Source organism: Tiliqua scincoides, chromosome 2 (genome assembly GCF_035046505.1).
Source record: "Tiliqua scincoides isolate rTilSci1 chromosome 2, rTilSci1.hap2, whole genome shotgun sequence".
Lineage (NCBI taxonomy): Eukaryota > Metazoa > Chordata > Lepidosauria > Squamata > Scincidae > Tiliqua > Tiliqua scincoides.
The window spans coordinates 61,350,963-61,374,127 of NC_089822.1; the positions used below are offsets into that span (position 1 = coordinate 61,350,963).

General features: G+C 41.2%; 1 protein-coding gene across 1 annotated transcript in view; it reads left to right on the top strand.

Annotated features, from left to right (window-relative positions):
• CNTNAP4 (contactin associated protein family member 4) overlaps positions 1-23,165 on the top strand; it is a 278,158-nt gene that overhangs the window by 221,748 nt on the left and 33,245 nt on the right. Inside the window, exons 14-16 of the mRNA XM_066613747.1 lie at positions 7,434-7,590; positions 9,813-9,940; positions 19,392-19,562. Coding sequence (XP_066469844.1) covers positions 7,434-7,590; positions 9,813-9,940; positions 19,392-19,562 — 456 coding nt within the window. The remainder of the gene's footprint in view (positions 1-7,433; positions 7,591-9,812; positions 9,941-19,391; positions 19,563-23,165) is intronic.

Genomic DNA, 23,165 nt, shown 5'->3' on the forward strand with positions numbered 1-23,165 from the left:
TTCTTGTTTAATCCTGCAGTTTAGCCAAAATGATAATAGAGTTCCTGCTTGGCCTGCATGTAAAAGGACTTTAATATTTTACCAAGAACAAAAGTAGATATAGGTTGAATCTTCCCTAAAAGAAATCCAATGTGTTGATATTAAAAGGAAAAAAAAAAATCTGTGTTTTTGGTGATTAAAATACTTTAGTGCTGTGTTTCTCAAACTGTGGGTCGGAACCTACCAGATGGGTCACGAGCCATTTACAGGTGGGTCCCCATTCATTTCAATATTTTATTTTTAATATATTAGACTTGATGCTACCATAATATGTGACTGCATTTGGGGAAATGTTACACTTTTGTTTTTGTTACACATTTGTAACTTTTAACAGGCTACTATGTGTATGCTTTTAACAATGATAGTAAATGGGACTTACTCCTGAGTAAGTGTGGGTACGATTGCATCGTAGGATTGTTAAAAATTTTCCTGCTTGATGATGCCACATCCAGTCATGACATAGCTTCCGGTGGGTCCTGACAGATTCTCATTCTAAAAAGTGGGTCCCGGTGCTAAAAGTTTGAGAACCACTGCTATAGGCTATAATCCTATCCATACTTTCCTGGGAGTAAGCCCCACTGACTATAATGGAATTTACTTGTAACTAGACATGCATAGGATTGGGCTCTTAATGTACTTTCCCATACTGTTGTTTATGAAGCAGAGAAAACAAAATGGGGAAAAAATTGTACTGCAAAACATTTTTAAGAACAAGAAATGGAGATTGCCTTGATCTGAATACAGACACACACACCAAAAGGAGGAAAAATTGCATGTTATGTTTAAGAATGTATTAGCAGTCAGAAAATGTGAAACAGACCAGAAAGGAATACTGTATTCAATTGTGGAAATGTCATCAAAACCATGGGGACTAACAGCAACACAGAATGTGCAGCCGAAAAACAATTTGCTGAATTCGTTGAGAATGGGTCCCATCAGTGACTTTTAAATGCATGACTGTAGAGAAGGAGTTTTAGGTCTAGGTTAGACCTAGGATGGACTGGTGTTGCTTTGCTGATTTTTTTACCTGCTCAGTCTTTACATATGTAAACGAGCAGATCTTTACATTTGTCAGTTTTTACAAAATTTTCAAAACTTCCCCTAATCAAATAGAAACACATTTTGCAAAAACAGCCCTGACCTTCCACCACTTTAGGAAGAAGATAGTAGGGATTAATACTGCAGAATGTCCTGCCTAATCATACTTGTCATACACCTGAGAAGAATAATTCCCATTGGCCACTGTATTGGACAAACTACAGCATTTGATGATAGTAATGAGTTAAAACAAGTAAACAAGAAACATTTCTAGGAGAGGTAGGGATTCAGAGCACACAGTTTCATACATGATGAGCATGTAAATAAGCCCTCAATAGAGAAGCTGCAGGGTAATATTACTCTATATCCTTTTTCTTTTTTCAGAAGCTGCATCAAATCCATCGATCCCCTTTCATCTGATTATTAGCATTCACAACCAAAGCAGAATCTTGACTAATCACTGCTTAGTTATAATCCTTTAATAGCATTACTGATCTCACATCAATACACACACACACACACACACACACACACACACACACACACCCCTCCTCTGGATCAGTTATACATAGCCCCATATAGAACAAAAGCTTCTTTTCCAGTGGTCATGGAACTGGGAAAGCATATGCTTTTCGTATGTTTCTCCAGCTGTTTCTATCATAGATTATTAAAACCCAGATCAAGAAAAATCTGGGTAAAAATGAACTAGGCATATTCACATTGCTGACAAGGTGTCTTGCCACAGCGGTGTTGGGTTAACTTAACATCTGAGGGACCAATCCTATGCTTCACAGTGCCCAGGGCAGCAGCAGTGCCAAAATGGCTACCGCTGCATCCAATATAATACGGTCCCTTACACGGTATAAACCCCAAGCAGCCCCGATGGGTCTCCTCAGATCTGCGTCTGTTTTTGAGATTTGCAGATTCTTCACAGAATCGAGGAGACCCATGTCAGGACTCGAGGGCTGGGAGGGGGGTCAGGATATGGTAGTAGGACCTGCCACCATCTCTGCCCCCTCCCACTCCATCCCTTGCCACGCCTTCTCCCCACACTCCCCCCACACCCCGCCTTACCTCTCCACTACCCGGCGCTTTGCATGGAGCACTGGGCAGCAGACCCCTGGCCTCCAAACTGGTGCCTGCCCAGTGCAGATTCGTGCTGGGCTAGCTCTGGCACAAAGTCCCACAAACATGTCTCGTGTCAAGTTTGCAGCAGTGTGCACCAGCAGTGAACCGGTGCACACAGTTCTGGATTGGGCTGTTAGTTCCTAGAAGGTAAATTCTGAAAAAAATCCTTATGCTAACCAAAGCCAAAGTATCAGATGTCATAATAACTGGGTGAGTTTTAGAGGCAAAATCACAAGCGGAAGATGATTTACAATAAATCAATTGTAATTTTTTTCTTTCCCCCCCCCTCTTTTTTATGTTCCAAAAACAAAAATAAACTAACACACGTAACACATAACACACAAAACACAACAAACTTCACTACACAAAAAACAGGGGTGGAGGTGTAATTGTATTATTGACTGTATGAAATCACAAAAGAAAAACGATCTGGTTTAAAGCAATTTTACATAGTTTTAAATTAGTGTGACACTGAAATCAAGGTAATGGAGCCTATTACGCTTGCATTGTTGATCCAAATTGCTGTACAGTAAAGCTAGTCTAGGTTACCATAGCGAAAACTATGTTGGCTTGCCTTCTCCACCCAGGAGGGCCATTCACAGCCTTGGTCTATGAACATGCAAATTGGATTACATTTAAGAGATTGGGCTTATCTGGGATTTTTCTTTTTGTGTGAAAACTCCTCAGTAATATGTGAATGTGAACATTAGATCATGTGCATTATCTAAATATCCAATGGCTCAATTACATCCACTCCTGGCCCACCTCCTTTGTTCAGTCAATGATTTCATTGCCATTTTGCTAGAACATTCAGGAAAAAGTCTCTATGGTGCTCAACACTCCATTCACCTGTTCTTGCTTTGATCATTTGAGTTGCCATTTTCTATGCCTTTTCTAGCTTTAAAGTGCCTTTTTCAGATAGGGCAACTTGAACTGTACATATCAAATATGGCTGTGATTTGTAGAAAGGAATTATGATGCTGTTTTATGATACAATTTTATAATAATCCTTAATATGGAATTCACATTTTTTCATAGTTTCTACATCCTGGCTCCTACATCCTACATTTTTCTTGAGCTGACCATCGTGACCCTACTTATCCCAGAAGAGATGCTAAGTGAATAGGCCTGTAATCTCCTCCCACCCCAACAATCCCTCTTACAAATAGAAATGGGTGTTGTATTAGCTACTTTCCAAACCAGTGGTGGTCAAATTGGTGGGTTGTGACCTACCATTGAAACATAAAAGGGGCACTTTCCTCTTAAAGGGAGTGACCCAGAAGTTGATACCTCCAAGGCACCGCAGCAGTCATGGCACATCCAGGAGCATTTTAACATACCTGGGGGGATTGTACAGCCTCCCATGGGTTCCTGAAGGCTCACAGCCCCTTTGGTGAACCTTTTCTCTGCATCAGTGAGCTCCAGTCTGCCATCAGAGCCCACTTCTGGTCTTCTGTGAGAACTCCAGAGCTCGGAGCTTTCGAAACTGGGAGTGTTCTCCAGTGGCAGACTGGAGCTCACTGCTGTGAAGGGGAGGCTTGCCAAGAGGACCCTCCAGGAGGCTGCATAATCTTCCCAGGTGTAGTAAAATGCTACTGGGTGCCTGCAATGCTGCAATTGCTGAAGTGCCATCGGGGCGACCCCCCCATCCCAGTCCCTGCCTCCATCAAAACTTTCAGGTGGTTTTCAGACTCCTGGAGAGTTTAAAAACCACTGTTCTAAACCCTAAAAAGAGGCCAATTTTTGTTTGAAGATTGGCAATTTCATATTTGAGTTCTTTAGGAACTCTTGGGTGGGTGCTGTTCAGGTTCAGTGATTTCTTCATTTTTAATATTCCCTACTTAGTGATTTTTTTATTTTTAATTTATTAATAAGTGCTATTCCAGGATTCCACTTTTCAAATTCCTTCCCTGAAAATGTTTGTTCAGGCACGTATATGTTTACCCTGTCTTCTGCAGTAAAGGCAGAACCTGAGAATTAATTCAGCTTCTCTATTCTCCTTTAAAACTCCTTTTACTCCTTTGTTTTCTAATAGCCCAGCTACCTTTCTGGCTTGCTTCCTGAAACTGGTATCTTTAAAGAAATGTATATGGTTGTTTTTAATGTTTTGTCAATATACTCTTCCAAGTCTTGGTTTGTGTGTTTTCTTTTGTTTCTTACCTGCTTTATTGTGCAAGTATTTGTGCTCCTTTGTGTTCTCCTAATTTGGGTAAATCTTCCATTTTCTGAAAGTACCCTTCTTGCCTTATAACTTTCTTGACTTTGCTTGTTAACTATGGTGGCATCTTCTTGGATTTGGTGATACTTTTCCTAATTTATGGCCTATTTTCTAGCCGAGTTTATGCATTATAGTTTTAACAGCCTGGTTCTAATAGGTAATCAGCCCAGTCCTTGCAGCAGTTGTAAAAGGATCTCTGGCAGCACACTTTGAGTCTGTACAGAGTGATGGACTGCTGCTGGCCCACCAACCCAAGTAAGCTGGCAGGGGAGGTGGGCCAGAGCAGGGGAAGGGCAGGACCAGGTAGTGATGGGGGTGTAGAGGAGGGTGGATTGGATCCAGGAAAGGGAGAGGTTCAGAGGCAATGACATCTGCTAAATCCAAACCCCCTTTCTTTACCCAAATTCACAACCTGGGTCAAGGTGGACTTGCCCCAGCAGTTTTGCTGGGGCAGGTTCAAGTAGACGCTCTGGACCTGAGACACTTACTCCAAGATAAGGAAACAAGTACTCCCTTAAGCAAAGGAGACTTCTGGGGTTGCCTCCCTCACAGGCCACAGAGCAAGCAATATTGGCACAGTTGCGTCAGGTGGGGGGGGGGGAGAATAGGATTGAGCTGTTAGTAACTTTCAAGTATTTTGGAGAGTTTCCCTCCTCTTGACTCTCATTTTCAATTTTCTTTTAACTCATTTTTGAGGCCTCCTTTTTTGATACAAAATGTGGCTTGGTTGGATTTTCTTGGCAATTTCCCATTGACTTATGTGTTGAATCTGATACAACTAACTATTCTCTGTCAGTTCAACAACATGATTGTTGCATCTGATCCTGGGTGCTACTTAGAATTCAATTCAAGATTGCTCCCTTTTAGTCATTTTTGTGACCAGCTACTCTAAGGCACAGTAATTTAAGGTATCTAAAAATCCTGTCACTTTGTTGTGCAATGCAAATGCATGTTTTCCGGTCTCTGTGAGGGTGATTAAAGTCGCCCATTATTACAACACTTTCTTCCTTGGATCCCTCCCTGACTTCATTCTCCAACTCCAGTTCATCCTTAGCATTTTCATCAGGAGTGCAATACCATGTCCACAGCTCTAAATTACTGATATTACCTCCCTGATATTACCTCCCAGCAATAAACAGTCTGCTGTTTATTGAACTCTATGTGCTCACTGACATACAGAGACACACCACTCTCAATATGTACCTCCCTGTGTAGAGTTTGTATCATGGAACAATCACATCCCAGTGTTGTTTTCACATTTTACCAGGTTTCAGTTATGCCCACTATATGTATGTGAGTGTGTATGTGGGATTTTAAAATGGTCTTTAATAAATTATGTATACATTTTCTCTGACTTTCTTGTTTTGCATAAGTTACAAAACCCAGAATGTGAAAGAGCATTGAAGCCATCATGCATCTTTTATTTATTTATTTTTAAGTGGTGCTGTAGTTCTTGTTTTGAAGACCTGCTGGCCTGGCAGTTGCATTGTGTATGGAGGAGTCAATATGTTTCAAGCTGGAGAGATTGCCAGGGTTGCAGACGGCTTGTCTAACAATGAGCTGCAAGAAGTACTGACAGCTGTTAGTAAGAAAAAAAAGTTTCCGGTTCATAGTGGGGGATTGTTAAGGAAAGCATGAATGCTCCTTGTAACAAAAGCAAAATCCACCTATGTTGTGTTGTAAAATTTAACAGTACATTATTTTTTCCTCCTGTGACTTGACTTTTGCATTCTCTGCAAAGTTCACCTTTCTTTCTTCTCCTTTAAGATTGATTATCTTCATGCTTCAGATCCTTTAGTAATTACCCTTTTCTGTATATTTTGTGCATTTAACGCTCTGTTTAGCTGGCAGCATCTTTTGCCTTAATGTACAGTACCATAGAATTTTAGAGACCGCCAGTTCTCTCATTTTTACTGTAAACCCATACTGTAGAAAGAGTTTACTGTGAGAAGTTGCTTCATGTCACTGGGTACATCAGACTATCAGGCACACCCATGAACACAGTTCTGTCTTCACTGACTGCATAAAATTTGCTGCATGATCTGACATTTTCAATTCTTCCAACAGAAAGCCATCACAGATGCTTAGTATACAGAAAGGAACACTAGTTTTCAGGCCCAATCCTATGCACTCCTCTCCGCCAATGCAGGTGTGCCAAAATGGCTTGTGTTGCCTCCTGCAGAGGAGGGCAATCTCGGAGGTCTCCTCTGGGCAAGGGAACGAAGGGTGCAGACTTGAGCCAGCAACATTTCTGGCACAGGTCTACATGGACATGAACTGCAGGATTAGGGTTGGTAAGGGGGCTAGGATTCAGTAACTGCCACTGCTACCACACCCTGCCCCCTTCCCAGATCCTGTCCACCCTCCCCTCCCCCTCTCCCTGTTCGGTTCCCTCTTGCCCCACCCTGTTCCACTTCCCCTGACAACTTACCTTCATCTGTGGGTTCCAACAGAGCCACCACTGTGTGCAGTATGGCTGTGGCCTTCCCGCTGGTGCTCCAGCAGCACATGTCTCTGAGTGCTGTTGGAGCGTGTGTTGCTGCTGCCATAAGGATTGGGCTGTTTATTATTATTATGACTGGAGGCCTTACTCAGGCAAGCTTTCTCTTCCGATTTCCTCACTAGTAGAACCACTATTTTTCAGTATTGATCTTTTTTCACAGTATAAATTACCTGGATTTTTGGGGTGAGGGCATCTCTTTTTTCATATGCTATCGCAAAGGGAATTTCATAAACGGTCTCCTTAAGATAAATGATTCTAATATCATGCCTGGCTGAGTTAGGGATTACCAGTTCTCTTTTTTCAGTAATATAAGCAAAAACCTTGACAGTCATTTAGTTCATGATAATGAAACGTTAAAATGAAAAATCTGTTAGTGTTTAAACAGACTAGGTCTAATTTTATTTCAAACGATCAGGTTAGGGACATTTATGCAATGTTTTTTGAGCTTAAGTATAAGTGGTAGAAGAGAAAATTATAAGTGTCAATGTTCTCTACCTTGGTGCATAGATGGGACTCCGTTCAGCTGGTGGATTGGAAAAGTCAATGAAACACAGACATACTGGGGAGGCTCCTTGCCAAATGTTCAGAAATGTGCTTGTGGAATACAAGGAAGCTGCATTGACTCCCAACATGACTGTAACTGTGATGCTGACAGAAATGAATGGTGACTTTTTCCATTATTTCCTTTGCCTACTAAAAGTGAAAGGTTGAATGTCAAAATATGTTTCCATGGTTTCTGAGAGTGGCCAGCTACCAAGGATCACATCAGTTTCATTTCCAGTGAAATGTTGTTTGAGCAATCCAACATAACTGCCTTCAGGATCACAGGGTAAAGCTTTCCTCAGCAACAGCCTTAAAATTAGGTTTTTAAATCCCCTTATTTAAATGTAAATAGCTTTTTTTTTTTAGTGTCAAACTTCACTGTTACAGTAACACAAGGTTATTTGGTGTTTGTTTTTTCCCCTGTGTCAACTCAGAGACCTAACTTTAGGCTCACAGCTTTGAAAATTTGTCCTAGATACATTAGTTGTTAAAGGTCACTTTTGCTGTCATCTCATAATTTAGTCTCAAATTGTTCCCTGTGGCAAGGAAGAATCTTGAATAGTTGTCAGTCTCAGTTCGGTTAGGCACACAAATAAGCTTTGGAAACGCAATAGTAGTAATAGCTCTGGAGTAGATGTATTCTAGAGTAGAGCCATTTTTATCCATAATATCGGAAAATGCAAGAAGCACCATTAAATCATGGCACTTACAGTGATTCTCTGGCAGTTGGATAAGGGACATGAGTCACAGATAAGCTGTTATTCATGGTCTGTTTCATTAAAACTGTAGTCGTTGGTTCTATGCTCTTTAAAATAACAACAGACTGTGTCTGCAGCATGGAATTGAGATTGGGAGAGAGCTACAGGGAACACACAACAGGCCACAACTTTATTGCTTACACGGTGTCCATGAATTTGGTAGGGAAAAGTGGACAAGGAAGCTCCAGTGTCACTAACAACCCATTTACTGATGGTGGAAATCAAATGAGCATTCTGCCTGCTCAATGAGGAAGACCAGTTTTAAGTTAGCCAACGGTTCAACCCCTTGAGGTTCCTTAAGGGGCCCCATTGTATTTGTTCAGACTTCACTTTCTTTTTCAGTCACGTCAAATAATGTACTCTGCTGGGGCTATGGGAGGAAGGCAACCATACTTACTGACCTCACCACCAAACCACTGGAAGCTTCAACAGATCTGGTATTACATCTCCTCCCCAGAAAAGTCACATGCTATGCTGCTGCCTCCATGTGGCACTAACTTTCTGGTGGTTAACAAAGCCTTTCCACTGATACCTGTACAGTAACACAAACAAAGTGATCTGACATGGCCTAGAACACCATTGTTGGCATCATTTCATGAGAGGCCCTTTCTATTGCAGAGATTGGCACAGCAGGTCATATTAGCATCAGGATAACCCAACTGCCACTTCCTGCTGAGGCATACCTGCCGATCCTATGCTCAAGTCAAATGATAACACATATTGTTGTTCATTATAACTGGAAACCTTTCTCTGACTCCAGTGCATGATGTTCCACCCAATTCTCAATACAGTAGCTACAGATATATACTGACCATGGGTGCGCAGTGCGGGGGTGACAGGTGAGGCAGAAACACCCCATCATTGTCCTTAGAAAAGCACTGCAGGTGCCCTGCCTGCTTCCACTGAAGGAAGCTCTCCTTATACCTGAGGAGGTCCTCCTTACACCTGCTTCCTCAGGGAGTGCCTCCTCGGGTGTAAGGAGGCAGGACAGCTGTGGTGCTCTTCCACAGACAACAATGAGGTGGATCTGCCTCACCGGTCGCCCCCTCACTGCATGTCCTTGATATGATACTATCTTCACCCCAATATCTACCACACAACTATGTGTAAAATGTCCAGCTGTGAACAAATAGGACCTTTGTGAGCAGAAGACTGCCGCCTTCCCAGGGACTGGAGCTGATGTGGAAACGTAGAGTTCTGTGAAATACCTCCACTGTCTTTTGAGGGTACACTATACAATATTAGTAGCTAGGAGGAGTGAGATCTTGCCCATTTAATTAAATGTATTCTCATCTTCTTCAGGCTTGTGTGAAGTTGTGTTCAATTCTGAACCTAGATGATATGGTTTAATTTTGGCACACAGTATTGTAAGACATTGGGGAGGATAGACTTGATGCCATACTATTATGTGCCATTTAGGTTTATTGTTCCAAGTCTCCATCGATATCTTTTTCAAAATGTATCTTTTTACTGCCTGTCATAGTCACAAAGGCAATGCCTCTGTTGTATTGTGTTGGCAATGCCCCCAAAGTTGGCAGTTACATTTGAAGCATTATCTGAAATGTTCTTTGTCTGTATATTTCAGGACTAATGACACAGGACTCCTCTCCTATAAAGACCACTTGCCAGTCACAGAACTAGTCATCACAGATACAGACCGACCAAACTCTGAAGCTGCTTACAAACTTGGGCCTTTACTTTGCCAGGGTGATAGTAAGTAATTTCACTTTATGAGCAGAGTCACCCGACATGTACTACTCATGGCTGTGTAATTAATATGGAACGTTCCAAGTTAATCCGAGTGGGAATTGCAACTTACAATCCTGTCTTGTGCTGGAACAGGCAGGCCAAGAGACCTGTGCTGTATCTAGCACAAGATAGGTGCCCAAAGTGGCTCAACTAGAGGCAAGGGGAAACTCTTCTCCTTAGCCCCGGGTAAGCCACCGCAGTCCCAATGGGTTTCCTGTGACTTGTGCCACTCCAGAGGTGGCATAAGTCTGAGGAGAATGGAGCTGCTTGCGGCTGCTTTGTGCTGCTTGGGAACTGGGTTGGGATCCGGCATAACAGTGGGTGTAACTAATACAGTGCCTCCGTGCACTGGCACAGCTTAGGACCCAGAAGTAATTTCGGTGACATCGTCATGTCATTGCAGTTACATCCAGCTGGGAGGCAGGTGTGATATGGGGTAGCAACTTCCTTAACTATGCTGCTGCTATTGCCCTTGAGTAGTAAGTTCTTTCCCTTTAAGATCGTCCAATTTAATGTTTCCTGCCACTTTTGTTTATGCATTTATTATTAGAGCCTTGCTGAGCTCTTGTGAGGTTCCGTTTTTGCTGTGAAAGTTGCTGTTTTGAAAACATAAAAATGTTTGAGAAAAACCTAACCTTTTATGTTTGCCTTTTCGTAGTCATTGTTTTCCTGATCTTTTGCTATTGTGAGGGAAGGGAGGTGGGGTCAGAAGAGTAAATGCCCAGTAAACAGCTCTAGGTGCATGTAGTTATTCATGCCTAGCTGTAGTAAAATATGGAAGAGGACCCCTGTTTGGATGTGCATAGATGTGCCTCTCAATTCAGATGGTGCCTTGCTGCACTACATTCATTCAGTGAACTGAATGCATCAAAATGTGCATTCACATTCTGCTACAATTGAACAAATAAGGGCCAAACCAAATGCTGTGTTAACCATGTGCTTGGTCCTGATGTGCTTCCTCCTCTATGTGTTTATATTCCCTAAATAGCAATGGGGGAGATCTATTACTGTACTGATATTTATCTTGTAAGGAAGCTTCCATTGGTACAGTTGGGAGCTGGTGAACAATCCAAATATTCTAAGATTTTTTCATATTTCTTGCCTCTGTCTATGAATTCCCACTTCACAGTTCTGTTCTAGCATCAGGTATGCTTCTTTCCCACTATATGTGGTTACTATCTAGCTACGTTACTTTTTTTTCTCTTTGTTCATTATAGTAGGGCTGTAGACCTATATGCACCTTCCTGAGAGTAAGGCCCATAAGGTCTACTTACTTTTGAGCAGACGCACATAAAAGGGCTATAAATATTTCCCTGTGACCACTTTTCATTAATATGATTATAGACATGTTTAGTAGATTTTTTTAGTTTGCAGATACTTTTCACTTATAGTTGAACACAATAATAATAATAATAATAATAATAATAATAATAATAATAATAATAATAATAATAATAATAATAATAATAATAATAATAGTACAGGTATTTCTATACCGCCTTTCTACGTCCTCAGATTTCTCCTCGGACTTTATTCAAGGCGGTTTACATGGGCAGGCAATTTAAATCCCCTTAGGGATTTTTACAATTTGAAAGGTTCTATCTTTCAAGAAACCACAACAATCAGATGTTTCTTTCTTGATCTGGCCGCACATTCTGGCCTCCCTTCTCCCACGCTCAGAGCAGATGGAATAATTCGGCTCAGCTTGTCAGCTGCTTCAAGGTCGCACGGTGCCCGTGGCCTCGAACTGGCGACCTTCGGATGTTATCTTCAGGCAAATGGAGGCTCAACCCTCTAGACCAGACCTCCTGCTCCTCTAGACCAGACCTCCTGCGGGCTTAAATATTAAATGCATTTTAAAATGCCAGCATATGATTAAATAAAATTCAATTTGTAGAGCAGGAAAACGTATTCAGTTCTGTTTTATTTTAAACTGAGAGTACTAGAAAGCTGTGTCATAAAACACACTTGCAGATTATAGACAATATAATAAGATTTCTGTCACCCTTCATTTTGGGGCTGCTGAACAATGCAAATAGAATAAAGTAGGGAAGGATAAAAGGTACATAACCAGGAAACGCTGTTAAACAAAGAATCATGGGCATTGTTGGTATTATGGTCTTGATTTGATTACTCACCAGAGAGATCTGCTGCTGCCATTCTCAAAGACCAGATTATATTACTCCACTAAAAAGAATATATTCTCACATGAACCATATTCTTTATTCTTTTTTACACACATAAACCTTTCTTCACATAATTGTTCACCAGGACACTGTTCAGAAGGCCAAATAGAAAAAAGTTTACTTCCATGTTAGATGCAACTACCAAAGCCTCCATTAAATGATTTGGAATGGCAAGCCTGTATCATCTCTTGGCTCAAATAACCAAGCTACCATTTGCTTATGGAATAAAAGACCTGTTTAAGAGAAAGAGCTCTGTAAATAACCATATCCTAAAACTGGTTTAAATGAGATATTCTATTAAAAAGGAGAGAAGGCTTTGATATTCAGCCTTGACCTTCAGGTATTTAGCTCCTTCAGTTCTTTTACATCCGGGCTGATTTGATCAGGATATGCCCTATAGTCTGTGCACTGCAGTTATGTACATTTTTTAATGCTTTCCATTTCAGCATTTCCCATACATGTAAGTAAATTAAGGACCAGTTTGGATATGTCTAAGCCAATCTGCCTATCGTAATTAGGTGTGATCATTTTGTTTCCATCCTGATATAATTTCTCCCTTCCCTTAATTGGTGGGGGAAACGTTGTCCCTCCAAACTGTATCTTTAGATGCAACCCAACTAAAATAAATACATATAAATACTACTTTAAAGTTGTATTTAGATTGTTCCTAGGGGAGAATTTCAGCAGTCCCCCCATTATTCAGAGAACAGGAACAGATGCAGGAAGGGGACCAAGATGTGTGGAAACACACCCCTAATCACACAGCAGGTGGGCCAACTCAGGTAATACCACCCAAATCACCTTGTAAAAGAGAGAGAGGAAGAGTACCCTTCTCCTGAGCAAAAGTGATATTATAATCCTTCACATATATACTTGTGGTGGTGCTGGGAAGATGATGCCACATGTTCTGCAGAACATTTTAATTGACTTTAAATGTGACTGAAGTTAAACCCAGACATAGTGTCACATTGTAAACAGAGGCAGAGGGTGTTTACCATGATTACTGATTTCTTCTGCTGAGTTTTTTTTATTTTTCCTCATATCTCTGAGTAATGTTGGACCACACATATACTATAAGTGATATGACCTTTAGGTATTTAGTACACTTATATACTATAAGTGATAATTGTCTATTTGAATTATATGCTCCTTATTATACACTGCATTTCAAATATGTTTTCCCGAGACCAATGAAATGCCCATCAGGATAATGGTGGAAACACAGAAGGTATCAAGCAGTCTATCAGTAGAAAGACCAGCTCCCTCTGTTCTACATAGGTCAATCCTCACAGCAGTCACAGTTCCCATGCTGGCACAATTGGCTCGTTTTATAACAAATCAATCTGATCCACCACCTGCTTCTGCCTGCCTATGATTGGCCCTCCTCAGTATCCTACAGCTCATCAAAGTACTGCTGTTGCTGTGTGAAAGTCCCTGAAAAAGATACAGTGCCGAGATACAATAAGCTTTAGAATAGTCATGCGACCAACAAGAGCAGTTTTTTTTCATCCAAGATAAGAGCTTTAGCAACAATTTTGGAAACCGTGATTACGTTTCAGATTTTGCATCTTATGGCAGTGGAAGATTGCCCAGCAAGCCCAGTTTAATTACTAAGGAGAAATTCTCAGTATTGATAGGATTTGTCAGGAATGAACAATGAACGAAACAAAAAATTGCAAATTATACTTCAGTACTCTAATGAAATCCCAAGAAACGATGAGGCACTCTGAAAGAATCTCTTAAACCTAGATGACTTGCATACAGAATTCCAGATGAAATTTAATGCAAGTTAGAGCATAGCGATGGACATCAGCAGAATCCTAGCTTCACATACGCTCTGAGAATCTAAACTGGAGTCATACTGGCAAGCACAATGAAAGTGCCAGCTCGGTACGGTGATTAGAATGGTTAGACAATTTCACGGAAGAAAGGTCTATCAACAGCTATTAGACATAATAGCTGAACAGAATCTCATGTTCACAGCAATTATACTACTGGTTACAAAATGCAAGGGGTGCACAACCAGGAGTGGCTATTGCCATTCTGCTTGTGTCCTTTCTCAAGAGTGTTGATTATCTCTGGAGACAATTTTGGAATAGATGTGGCTTGAGTCTGATTCATCAAAGCAATCCTCTGGCTCTTATTTGGACTACTACTTTTTCTCATGGTAAGTTCTGTTCAGATATTGGAAATGGAAAGTTCTATGAGACTTGGTCAAGTCTCAAGACATTCAGAAAATAACTCAATTTTCCCATTGTGGCTGCCTATTTCTATTAGAGATGGCAGGTTTCAACAGGTTTTTTGAAGTTCGGTGCACAGATTCACAGTTAGGCCATGGTAATCTAATTTAAACCAATTTCATCCTGGAACTATATTTAACATTTTGCAAGCAACTATGGGATCAGCCAGATGGCTCGCATTTCATGCATCAGATTCTAACGTTACAAAATTGTCAATATAATTCTGCAAATAGAATAATGACGTTTATAAGAATGACGAACCTCAGAATTTCATGTAGTATTTGGTTTCAAAAATTAGTAGCAAAAGATCAGGCAGAGAAGATAAAGTAGAGCATTAAAAAAAACAACACCAAGATAAAGACCCCAGAATATATTACAGCATCATTTTTAAAGTTATGAAGTTTCTTTATTTCTGGAAGGATTGCAAGAGCCCTGCATCAACAGCTTAAAATTATTAATGAATTATTAATTATTGATTTTAAAATTATTTGGGATTGAAATGAGGTATTTCAATCATTTGAAAAGTCCTAACTTCCACTTACTGTTGCTCACATAATTGTATTGGGTCTGAATTTATGCTACCTGTATCGCATAAATGATAGGTGCTTCTCATACTATACAGCAGGTCCTTACTAAGGGCCCAATCCTATCCAGTTTTCCACTGCCGGTGCAGCTGTGCCAATGGGGTGTGTGCTGCATCCTGTGGGGGGGGGGGGCAGTCACAGAGGCCTCCTCAAGGTAGGGAATATTTGTTCCCTTACCTTGGGGCTGCATTGCGGCTGCACCTGCACTGTAAAGTTGGATAGGATTGGGCCCTAAAGCTGAACTTTGCGGCATTCTTTATAATAAGAAATAACACCCTGTGGGAAAGCGTTATAACTTACCTACTCACAGAAGGCAGTGGTAGGATCTTTGAAAATGTAACTTAACTCTCCCAGTTTCTTTCTTTGCACTTCCTTGTCCCAAGCCATGTCTATCATTTTGCTTTGTTTTAACTTTTGTCTAGAAGATCTGCCAATAACATTTTGCCAATTTAGCTGCAACATTCAGACTACAAATTATCTCCTGCTAGAAGCTGTGCTGTTCAATCCTATTGATTCACTGTCACCATCATTTTTATCCCCACTCAAGTTTCGCACAGACAAAGTTTATGATTAATCACATAACAGTATTTACAATAGCACTCTTGCAAATACGAAACAAATTTATGTACCAATTCAGACACTGGAGTTCTCTAATGACTTGTTACAGATATGTGGTTGCAGCGAAAGACTCTTTGTAATGAATTGGACAGTGTTCAAAAACAATATCTTTTTACTCATGTTTTTCTTTGTATTTTTTTTTTGTTTTCATTTTATTTCCAAATTGTTAAAAATGAGTTTAATTACTGTTTATTTTTATTGAGCCTTTGAAATCATGAAAGCACATGTGATTTCTTAGTTGATTAGACATGGATGAACTAGTATTTGTAGAAAATTAGAATTTCTTTTAACAGTATTATCCCTTCCCCTTTGGAAACTGTAATCTCATCAAGTCAAATAAGATCCTTTATACGACATGCTTTAAAAGAAAATAAGTGCTGGATTTAGGGGGCTCTTCCCGTCTTATACATTGGGTGTTTAAAACAAGGATCAGGAAATATTGGGTTGTATCTTAAGAGTTCCTTCTGTTCACGGTGATCAGAGCTCCAATCAGAAACTGGAAGTGGGCTCCAATCAGAGCCCTGTGGAGCTGCAGGAAGGCTCACAGAGGGGGCTGTGAGCCCCCTGGACCCTCCTGGAGGCCAGTATGACTCCCCCCCAGGTGAGGAAAAAAGCCCCTGGGTCCCCATGGTACCACAATTGCTGCGGTGCTGTCAGGGAAAACCCCCTGCCAACACCAAGACTTGGCTCATTCCAAATGTCCGAGTAGGAACTGCTGGGGTAGGGTTTGCAAACAAAAGTTCTGGAGAACTCTAGTAGATTCTAAGGGGCTTCTGAATTGGAAAAGTGGCAAGGTGAGTTAGGGTTGCACTAAGGGGTCTCCACAGATAGATCTGAGTGCCATGGGTTCCAGGATCTGATTGCAAGGTTTGAGGAGTTAAAGCCTCCAGTAATAGTTGTTAACACAAAAGGAAACAAAAGACTTTCTGACCTGAATGACTAGTGCTCAGCTTAGGACAGCACTAATACTATTTTCCCAGGACAGAAGAAAAAGATTTTGGTTGGAGTGCAGGTCTCTGGAGTATAAGAAGAGTACTTTGGTTAGGTGTTGGCCAAGACATTAGGTGGGGATGAGGTGGTTGCCTTGTTCAATGGAGAACTAAATAATTGCTTGTTTCAGGTAGAGACCCTTTGATTGGTTTAAGGCTTTTCTCAAGCAGGAGGCTTTGCTAGGGATAAGGGACATTTTCATTTCTTTGTGCAGTGCAATCAAGGGCTCTGACTGGCATAATCAGGGTACAGGCAGGCAATAGATCAAGGCTGATAGTGTACAATATTTTTCAGACAAAAGTAGGATTCACATTTTCTCAACAGTTTCCTTGGAACTCTATCTGTGGCTGAATGTAGCCTGCCTTGCTCATGCAGATACATATCTGGGAAAACTTGACGATAAATAGAGCCTACACATTTGCAGTTGTACACATACAAGCCCCGTTCCAATTTTCCATTGAATACACAAAAGCATTCAGGGCAAAAGCAGCCAATGTGATTCTCCTTTCCACCCCTGCAGATGCTCTTTGCCGTGTCATGAAGTCAAGGGCATTGTTGGAGCCTGTACACCCCCAGTGGCCAAGTGGAAAGTTTTAGAATAGCTTTTGGAAATAAGAAACAAGATAATATCATGAACAAACATGGCAGTAGGAATTAACTGGCTGTAATTGCAATATAGCATGAAACTTCAGTATTGAAATTTTATAGTAAAAACTACTGAACTGTGCCGGTTTGGGAACGAGTTCTGACAGCATCATGGATGAATGGGGTTGCCAGCCTTCTTGTTCTTTCAGGACCCCTAGGACTTGAAAGTAACAGATGTGGATCTTTGTGTTTCCATACTGGGTTTGTGGCAGAGACCACATTTTGACTATCATGAACTCTAGAAAAGCTGAGGAAAGCTGGTAAAATAGTGGAATAGCTGGCTTCACACTGGTCCGCACTGCTATTCTAGGTCTCACTTGTAGTATACATGCTAAGTGGAGAATTTCTTTATCTCTCTGTGTGTTGGATACCAGCCTGGCTGCTTGTAGAAGGACATGAGAATATTGTTGAATAATGGGTAGCAACTGCAATGTGCAGTTCCATTCAGTCTACTTTCTTCTATGGCTTTCTGCTGCCTTAAAAATTATTGCCAGCCTCCAGCCTGAGACATCTATCAGGTGTGAATAGCTATTGATGTACAATGGAAAGGTTTATCTCTAAGGCTTTTTAGACAGACAGGTCAGCAGCATCTTATCTAGGGATACAGGAGCAAGCAAATATCAGCCGTTACTTAATAATGAGAACATGTATCCCAAGAACACACAGAGAGCCTGGAGAGGGGCATCTTCCTGTAAAACATGGTGCATTCTGAGCTACGGTTTATAGTATTCAGGACTGCAGGTAAAGTATCTCAGTTGACATGAGTTTTGTATAGGTGTCAAGTGCAGCTTTGCACTCCAGATACAGAGAGGTTAGAAACACTGCCTTTCCAATACTTTGCATTGTATTTCAGAGAGAATCCTTGATGGCATAATTGTCTGAGATACGGAAAAGACCCTGCAGGTCATTGCTTTCTTAATGCTTTCATTTATTATGTATAGTAAACTACCACATCAGCCTTGCCTTGCTTTTTTGTTCCATTTTCCATTCAACCTATTAGTGAGCACATATAGAGAAACTTCTGACAAGAAACAATTTAGAGAAGTATGTGTGTGTGGTTTTATTTCACCTTGTACAGTATTTTCTCTTTTATTATATCATGATCCATTTGCTTCCTCTGCCTTCTTGTTAAACATTGCACAGTGTTCTTGACCATAATTGATACTTGGTGTTGACAACTTTTTAACAACTAATTTAGATATCAGTTCATTCTGAAAACCACATCTTTCAGAAACTCATAGAATTAGAGGAGAAAATGTATTTGGCGTCACAGAAAGATACTGAGTGCCTAATTTGATTTAGAAAGTAGCAGAGCTTATGAAACTGACAGATACAACTATAAGAACTTAGCAGAAATAACAAGGTATATTTAAATTGCAGCATAATATCTAACATAGTCTCCTTGTGCCTGAGTTCTATTAAAAAAGTATAAGGCAAGATCAGTGTTCAATAAGATGCCACTATCTACAAATAGAGTAGCTACAAAGTAATTGATATTTCATGTACCATTGGTAAGCAGTCTTGCAGCATATTCCTTTGCAAGTCTACTCAGAAGTAAGCCTCACTAAGGTCAATGGAAGTTACTCCCATGTATAGGATTGCAGCCAGAGTGTTATCAGCAAAGCAGACTAATGGACTGATTGTAGTCCTTAGGATGGGCTGGGGAGGTTATCCATGGGTGCGTCAATGCACAGCACAGTATCCACATGTATACATTGCAGTTCTGGCTTTTGTGCAGTTTGTGGCTTTTGTGCAGTTTTGGTGCAACAAGACTACAAGAGAAGTTCTAAGTGGCTCAGCAGCTACTAGTTGTGAGTTCATGAGTACTTCCAAGTTATGCCTCTGGATATCAATTGCAGGGGAGCAAAGGTGGGCGAGAAATATGTCTTTCTCTACTGCTTGCAGGTTTCCCAGAGGCAGCCAATGGGCCACTCTGAGAAACAGGATAATGGACTAGATTGGCCTTTGGCCTGATCCAGCAGGGTTGATCTTATATTTTTTTGTTCTTTTGAGGTATAGAGAGCATTGTCATATTTTTTAATAATAGTCATATTTTTTAATAATTATTGTATTGTGTGTTGTTTTTAAATACAACAGATGTGACAACGTGTTCTCTCTCTCTCTCTCTCTCTCTCTCTCTCTCTCTCATTAGGAGAGTTTTGGAATGCAGCATCCTTCAACACTGAAGCCTCATATCTTCATTTCCCCACTTTTCATGGCGAACTTAGTGCAGATGTGTCATTTTTCTTTAAGACGACAGCTTCATCTGGTGCATTTTTAGAGAATCTGGGAATTAAAGACTTCATAAGGATAGAGCTGCATTGTAAGTTCAATTTAAATAAGATATTTCTATCTGGTTATTTTTTTAAATTATTTATTCTGCATAACTGTACAATGGCATTATTCTGAAAGCTGTGTAGAAAATTGAGAGGTGGACTGACCCCCAAAGTCATGGAGATTAAAATAGTGAAGCCATCAGAGATGCTTCTGTTTGTTGTTACATAACCCCTTCCTGACAAACTGTATTGCAGGAGGATATACTAAGATGCCTATGGCTTATACAGATGGCATCAATGGAAGAGAGAAGGAATGAGCACTATTCTAGCACCTCCAGTTCTCATACTCAAAGGGCTGACAGGATCAGCCTGGATCTGTGCAATCTGCATGTGTGGCATCTGTGTTTAACACAGGGATGTCCTAGGAAAAATGAACGTCTTTTCTAGAATATTGTGCATTCCAGTTGTTTGTTACAGAACCAAACCAGGATCAAGGAGCCAATCTGGACAAACCTTGTTGGATGAAGGCAGACATAATAACCCCTTTTTCTCAAGAAAATAACTGTTTTCTTGTGGTGCAATTTTCATATTCTGTGTCTTTTAGACTGGCAGCCAGGGTTTAAAGACCCGTGTTTCCTTTTTTGCAAGTGAAACAATGTGAGTGATTAACTAGCATGTCCAAACAGTGCTTGATTCTGCATGAGCAGACTCCCACGTTCGCTTTCTGTCAGAGACATTTGAAATAGCTTTGATATTTCTTTGAAGACATGTCCTGGAAGACTAGCAGGAGAATGGGAATTGCAGGTTTGGGACAAATTGTAGCTTTCAAACTATGGGGGGGCATATCAGTGGATCCCGTATTCGCAAATTCAGTTATCCATGGATCGGGTCTGGCCCCCCAGCACTTGCACCCCTGTGTGCGACCCCTCTGGAGGCAAGGGGAGCTGGAAGAGTTCCCCAGGTCTTCCAATGCCTTATAAGGCATTAATGTCGGTTTCTCCATGAAACCAGAAGTTGCATTATTTGAGCTATACGACTCAGTCTGAGCCTGGTAGAGGCTGGGGACGGATGTCCTCAGTCTCTGTTGAGCTCAGACTCCCCTCCAGAGGTGAGGGGCTCCCCTCACCTCCGGGGGGCAGCCCCTAGACCGCAGAGATGGGCATTTGCCCATATCCATGGTTTCAGATATCCGTGGGGGGTTCGGGAACAGAACTCCCATAGGTAAGGGGGCATGCCTGTACATAGATCTCTCAAAATCAGCCAATAGGGAAGTCAAAGGTCAAAAATGAAAAACAAGGAACTTGATATATCCTGGCTAGCTGTATATACTGCAGGGTATGATAGTAGACTTCTGATAGGTGGGGTGGAAACCCTGAATGTCAGAAAGGGGAGAGATGTGGTTAGAACATGCTCTGTTATGATGGGTTTTCAGTATCTAATGTTTTGCAGTACTTCAGATGCTCCTATTGATAGGCCTAAAAATAGTAGAACCAATATTTTAAAAGTTAAGGTTTTAATAAATGCAGTTGTCCTTCAGTCTCTTCAGGGTATTTTTCAGAAATTGGTCCTACATTGACACGTGTTGAGATCACAAATGGAAGATTACATACAACAAAACTCACTGGCGTAGCTAGAGGGGGCAGGGCACAAGTTTTGCAGGGAGCCTCACCACGGAGTGCAACAGGACCTTCCCCCTCCCCTTGGGAACCATTCGCCTCCGTTTAGCCTCACCGCAGCATGCAAGCGGCTCCTCCCCTCCCCTTTGGAGCCATTTGGGTGGGGAGGGGCCAAAACGGAGGTGAATGGCTCCCAAGAGGAGGGGAAGAGGCCGCTTGCATGCTGCGGGGAGGCTCCCTTCAAAACTTAGTGCTCCACCCCCCTCTAGCTATGCCAGTGACAAAACTAAAGATTAGTTATAGCTATATAGAGGTATAGCACTTGTTTTAAAAGTTACTTGTCAGTAGAGAGAGTAGATCATGTAAAGCATCTTGCCCAAATATTTTCAACTCACTAGTCTCCGAAATGAGCTGCTGTTTAGTTATCTACACACTTGCTGTAATACAAAATGGCTGATGAACTTTTGTTTAAATTGTCCCCCAAATGTAATGATAGGGAAACATGAATTCTCTCTTCTTCTAATGTTCTGTCATATTAAACAAGAGTATCATTGCATTGCCTTCTGTTACACTGATGTGAACTGTCATAAAATACAATGATGCAGTAACCTAAGAGAGCCATGAAACCTGAAAACAACAGTACACAGAGTTTTAGTACTTCAGTGTAGAATCACAGAAGCGATAATGAAAGTCCTTATGGGAAGTTGGTGTTCCAAATTCAAGAAGCTGACACAGAAGACAAACAGTGGGGTCAGGAACTGAAAAAGACAACTGTATGATTTCATAATTCCTCGCATATTTACTCTGAAGTAAATCCTGTTATGTTGATGGGGCTTTCACCCCCGTAGGTGTGCAAAGGATTATAACCTAACAGCCCAATCCTATGCTGGCTTTATGCTGGTGGATCTCACAGTCACTGGCCCCACTGCTACTTGGTCATTCTGCTGCTTACTACTGATCTCACAGGAGCACAGAAGCCCCGTGTGAGCAGTGGCAGGTCATATACTCTCCTCTGGAGCTGGTAGGTTGATGGCAGGGATGGTTTAGGGAAAGTTCAGAGTGGAGAGTGGGCCAGGCTAGGGGCAAGAGGGGATTATCTCAGTGGCAGCCGTGGACCCCAAGATCCTTTCTCCTCTTCCACACCCTTCCTCTTCTTCCACACCTTTAATCCTTCCTTGCGGTTTCCCAGCATCCAGTTAGGTTAGAACATGCAAATTTTGGGGTACAGCCCATCTTGGCCACTGCCTTTGGGCCAGTGTTAATTCAGGACAGTGAGAGATCTTCATCCATCAAAGAGAGTTAATGTATGTTTAAAATTCAGAAGTAATATTTTTCACAGTAGTCTTTAAACCTGAAAGAGTGGAATCTTGAAATCAAAGTACAGTTATCCTGTTAGGCTATCAAGAAAAACAATAACATAAAGTAACATCTTTGACAAGTGCTAACTATCTGTCAGCAAATAAAAGGCATAATTTATATAACCTCTACCTTCAAACCAGAAGAGTTCTTCAAAGGAAACGTTTGAAAGGACCGTACTTGAAAGGGAGAAATGGTAATGAGTTTAGATAGCTCCTGAAAGTATGAGTTGTCTCGCTTTTTTTTTTTTAAATACCAGTTGACTATATGACTAACCTATAGTTATTGTCTGTGGTAATATTTTGGCTAAATGACCTATAAGGTCTCCCTTTCAATGAATTCATAATAGATACCAAATTGATACCATATAGTTCCAACATATACTGCGGAGACCGCAGCCTCTGACCCTGTAAAGGGTGGGGAAAGGGGAAGGCAGTGACGCAGTTCCTAGGATCATGACACTGTGGAGGCAGGGAGCTTTTAAAAAATCTAATTTACCTGCTGCTGGAGTCCTAGGGGGTGCAGGGAGCCCTGGGGAGCCGTCTACAGTGCTCCCTGCAGCTTGTAGAAAGTGAAAATAGTGAACACGACCCATTTCCAGGTTGCAATCATGAAACACGAATTGAGTCACGATAGCTTTTTTCACTTTCTACAAGTTGCAGAGAGCCTTGCAGAGGG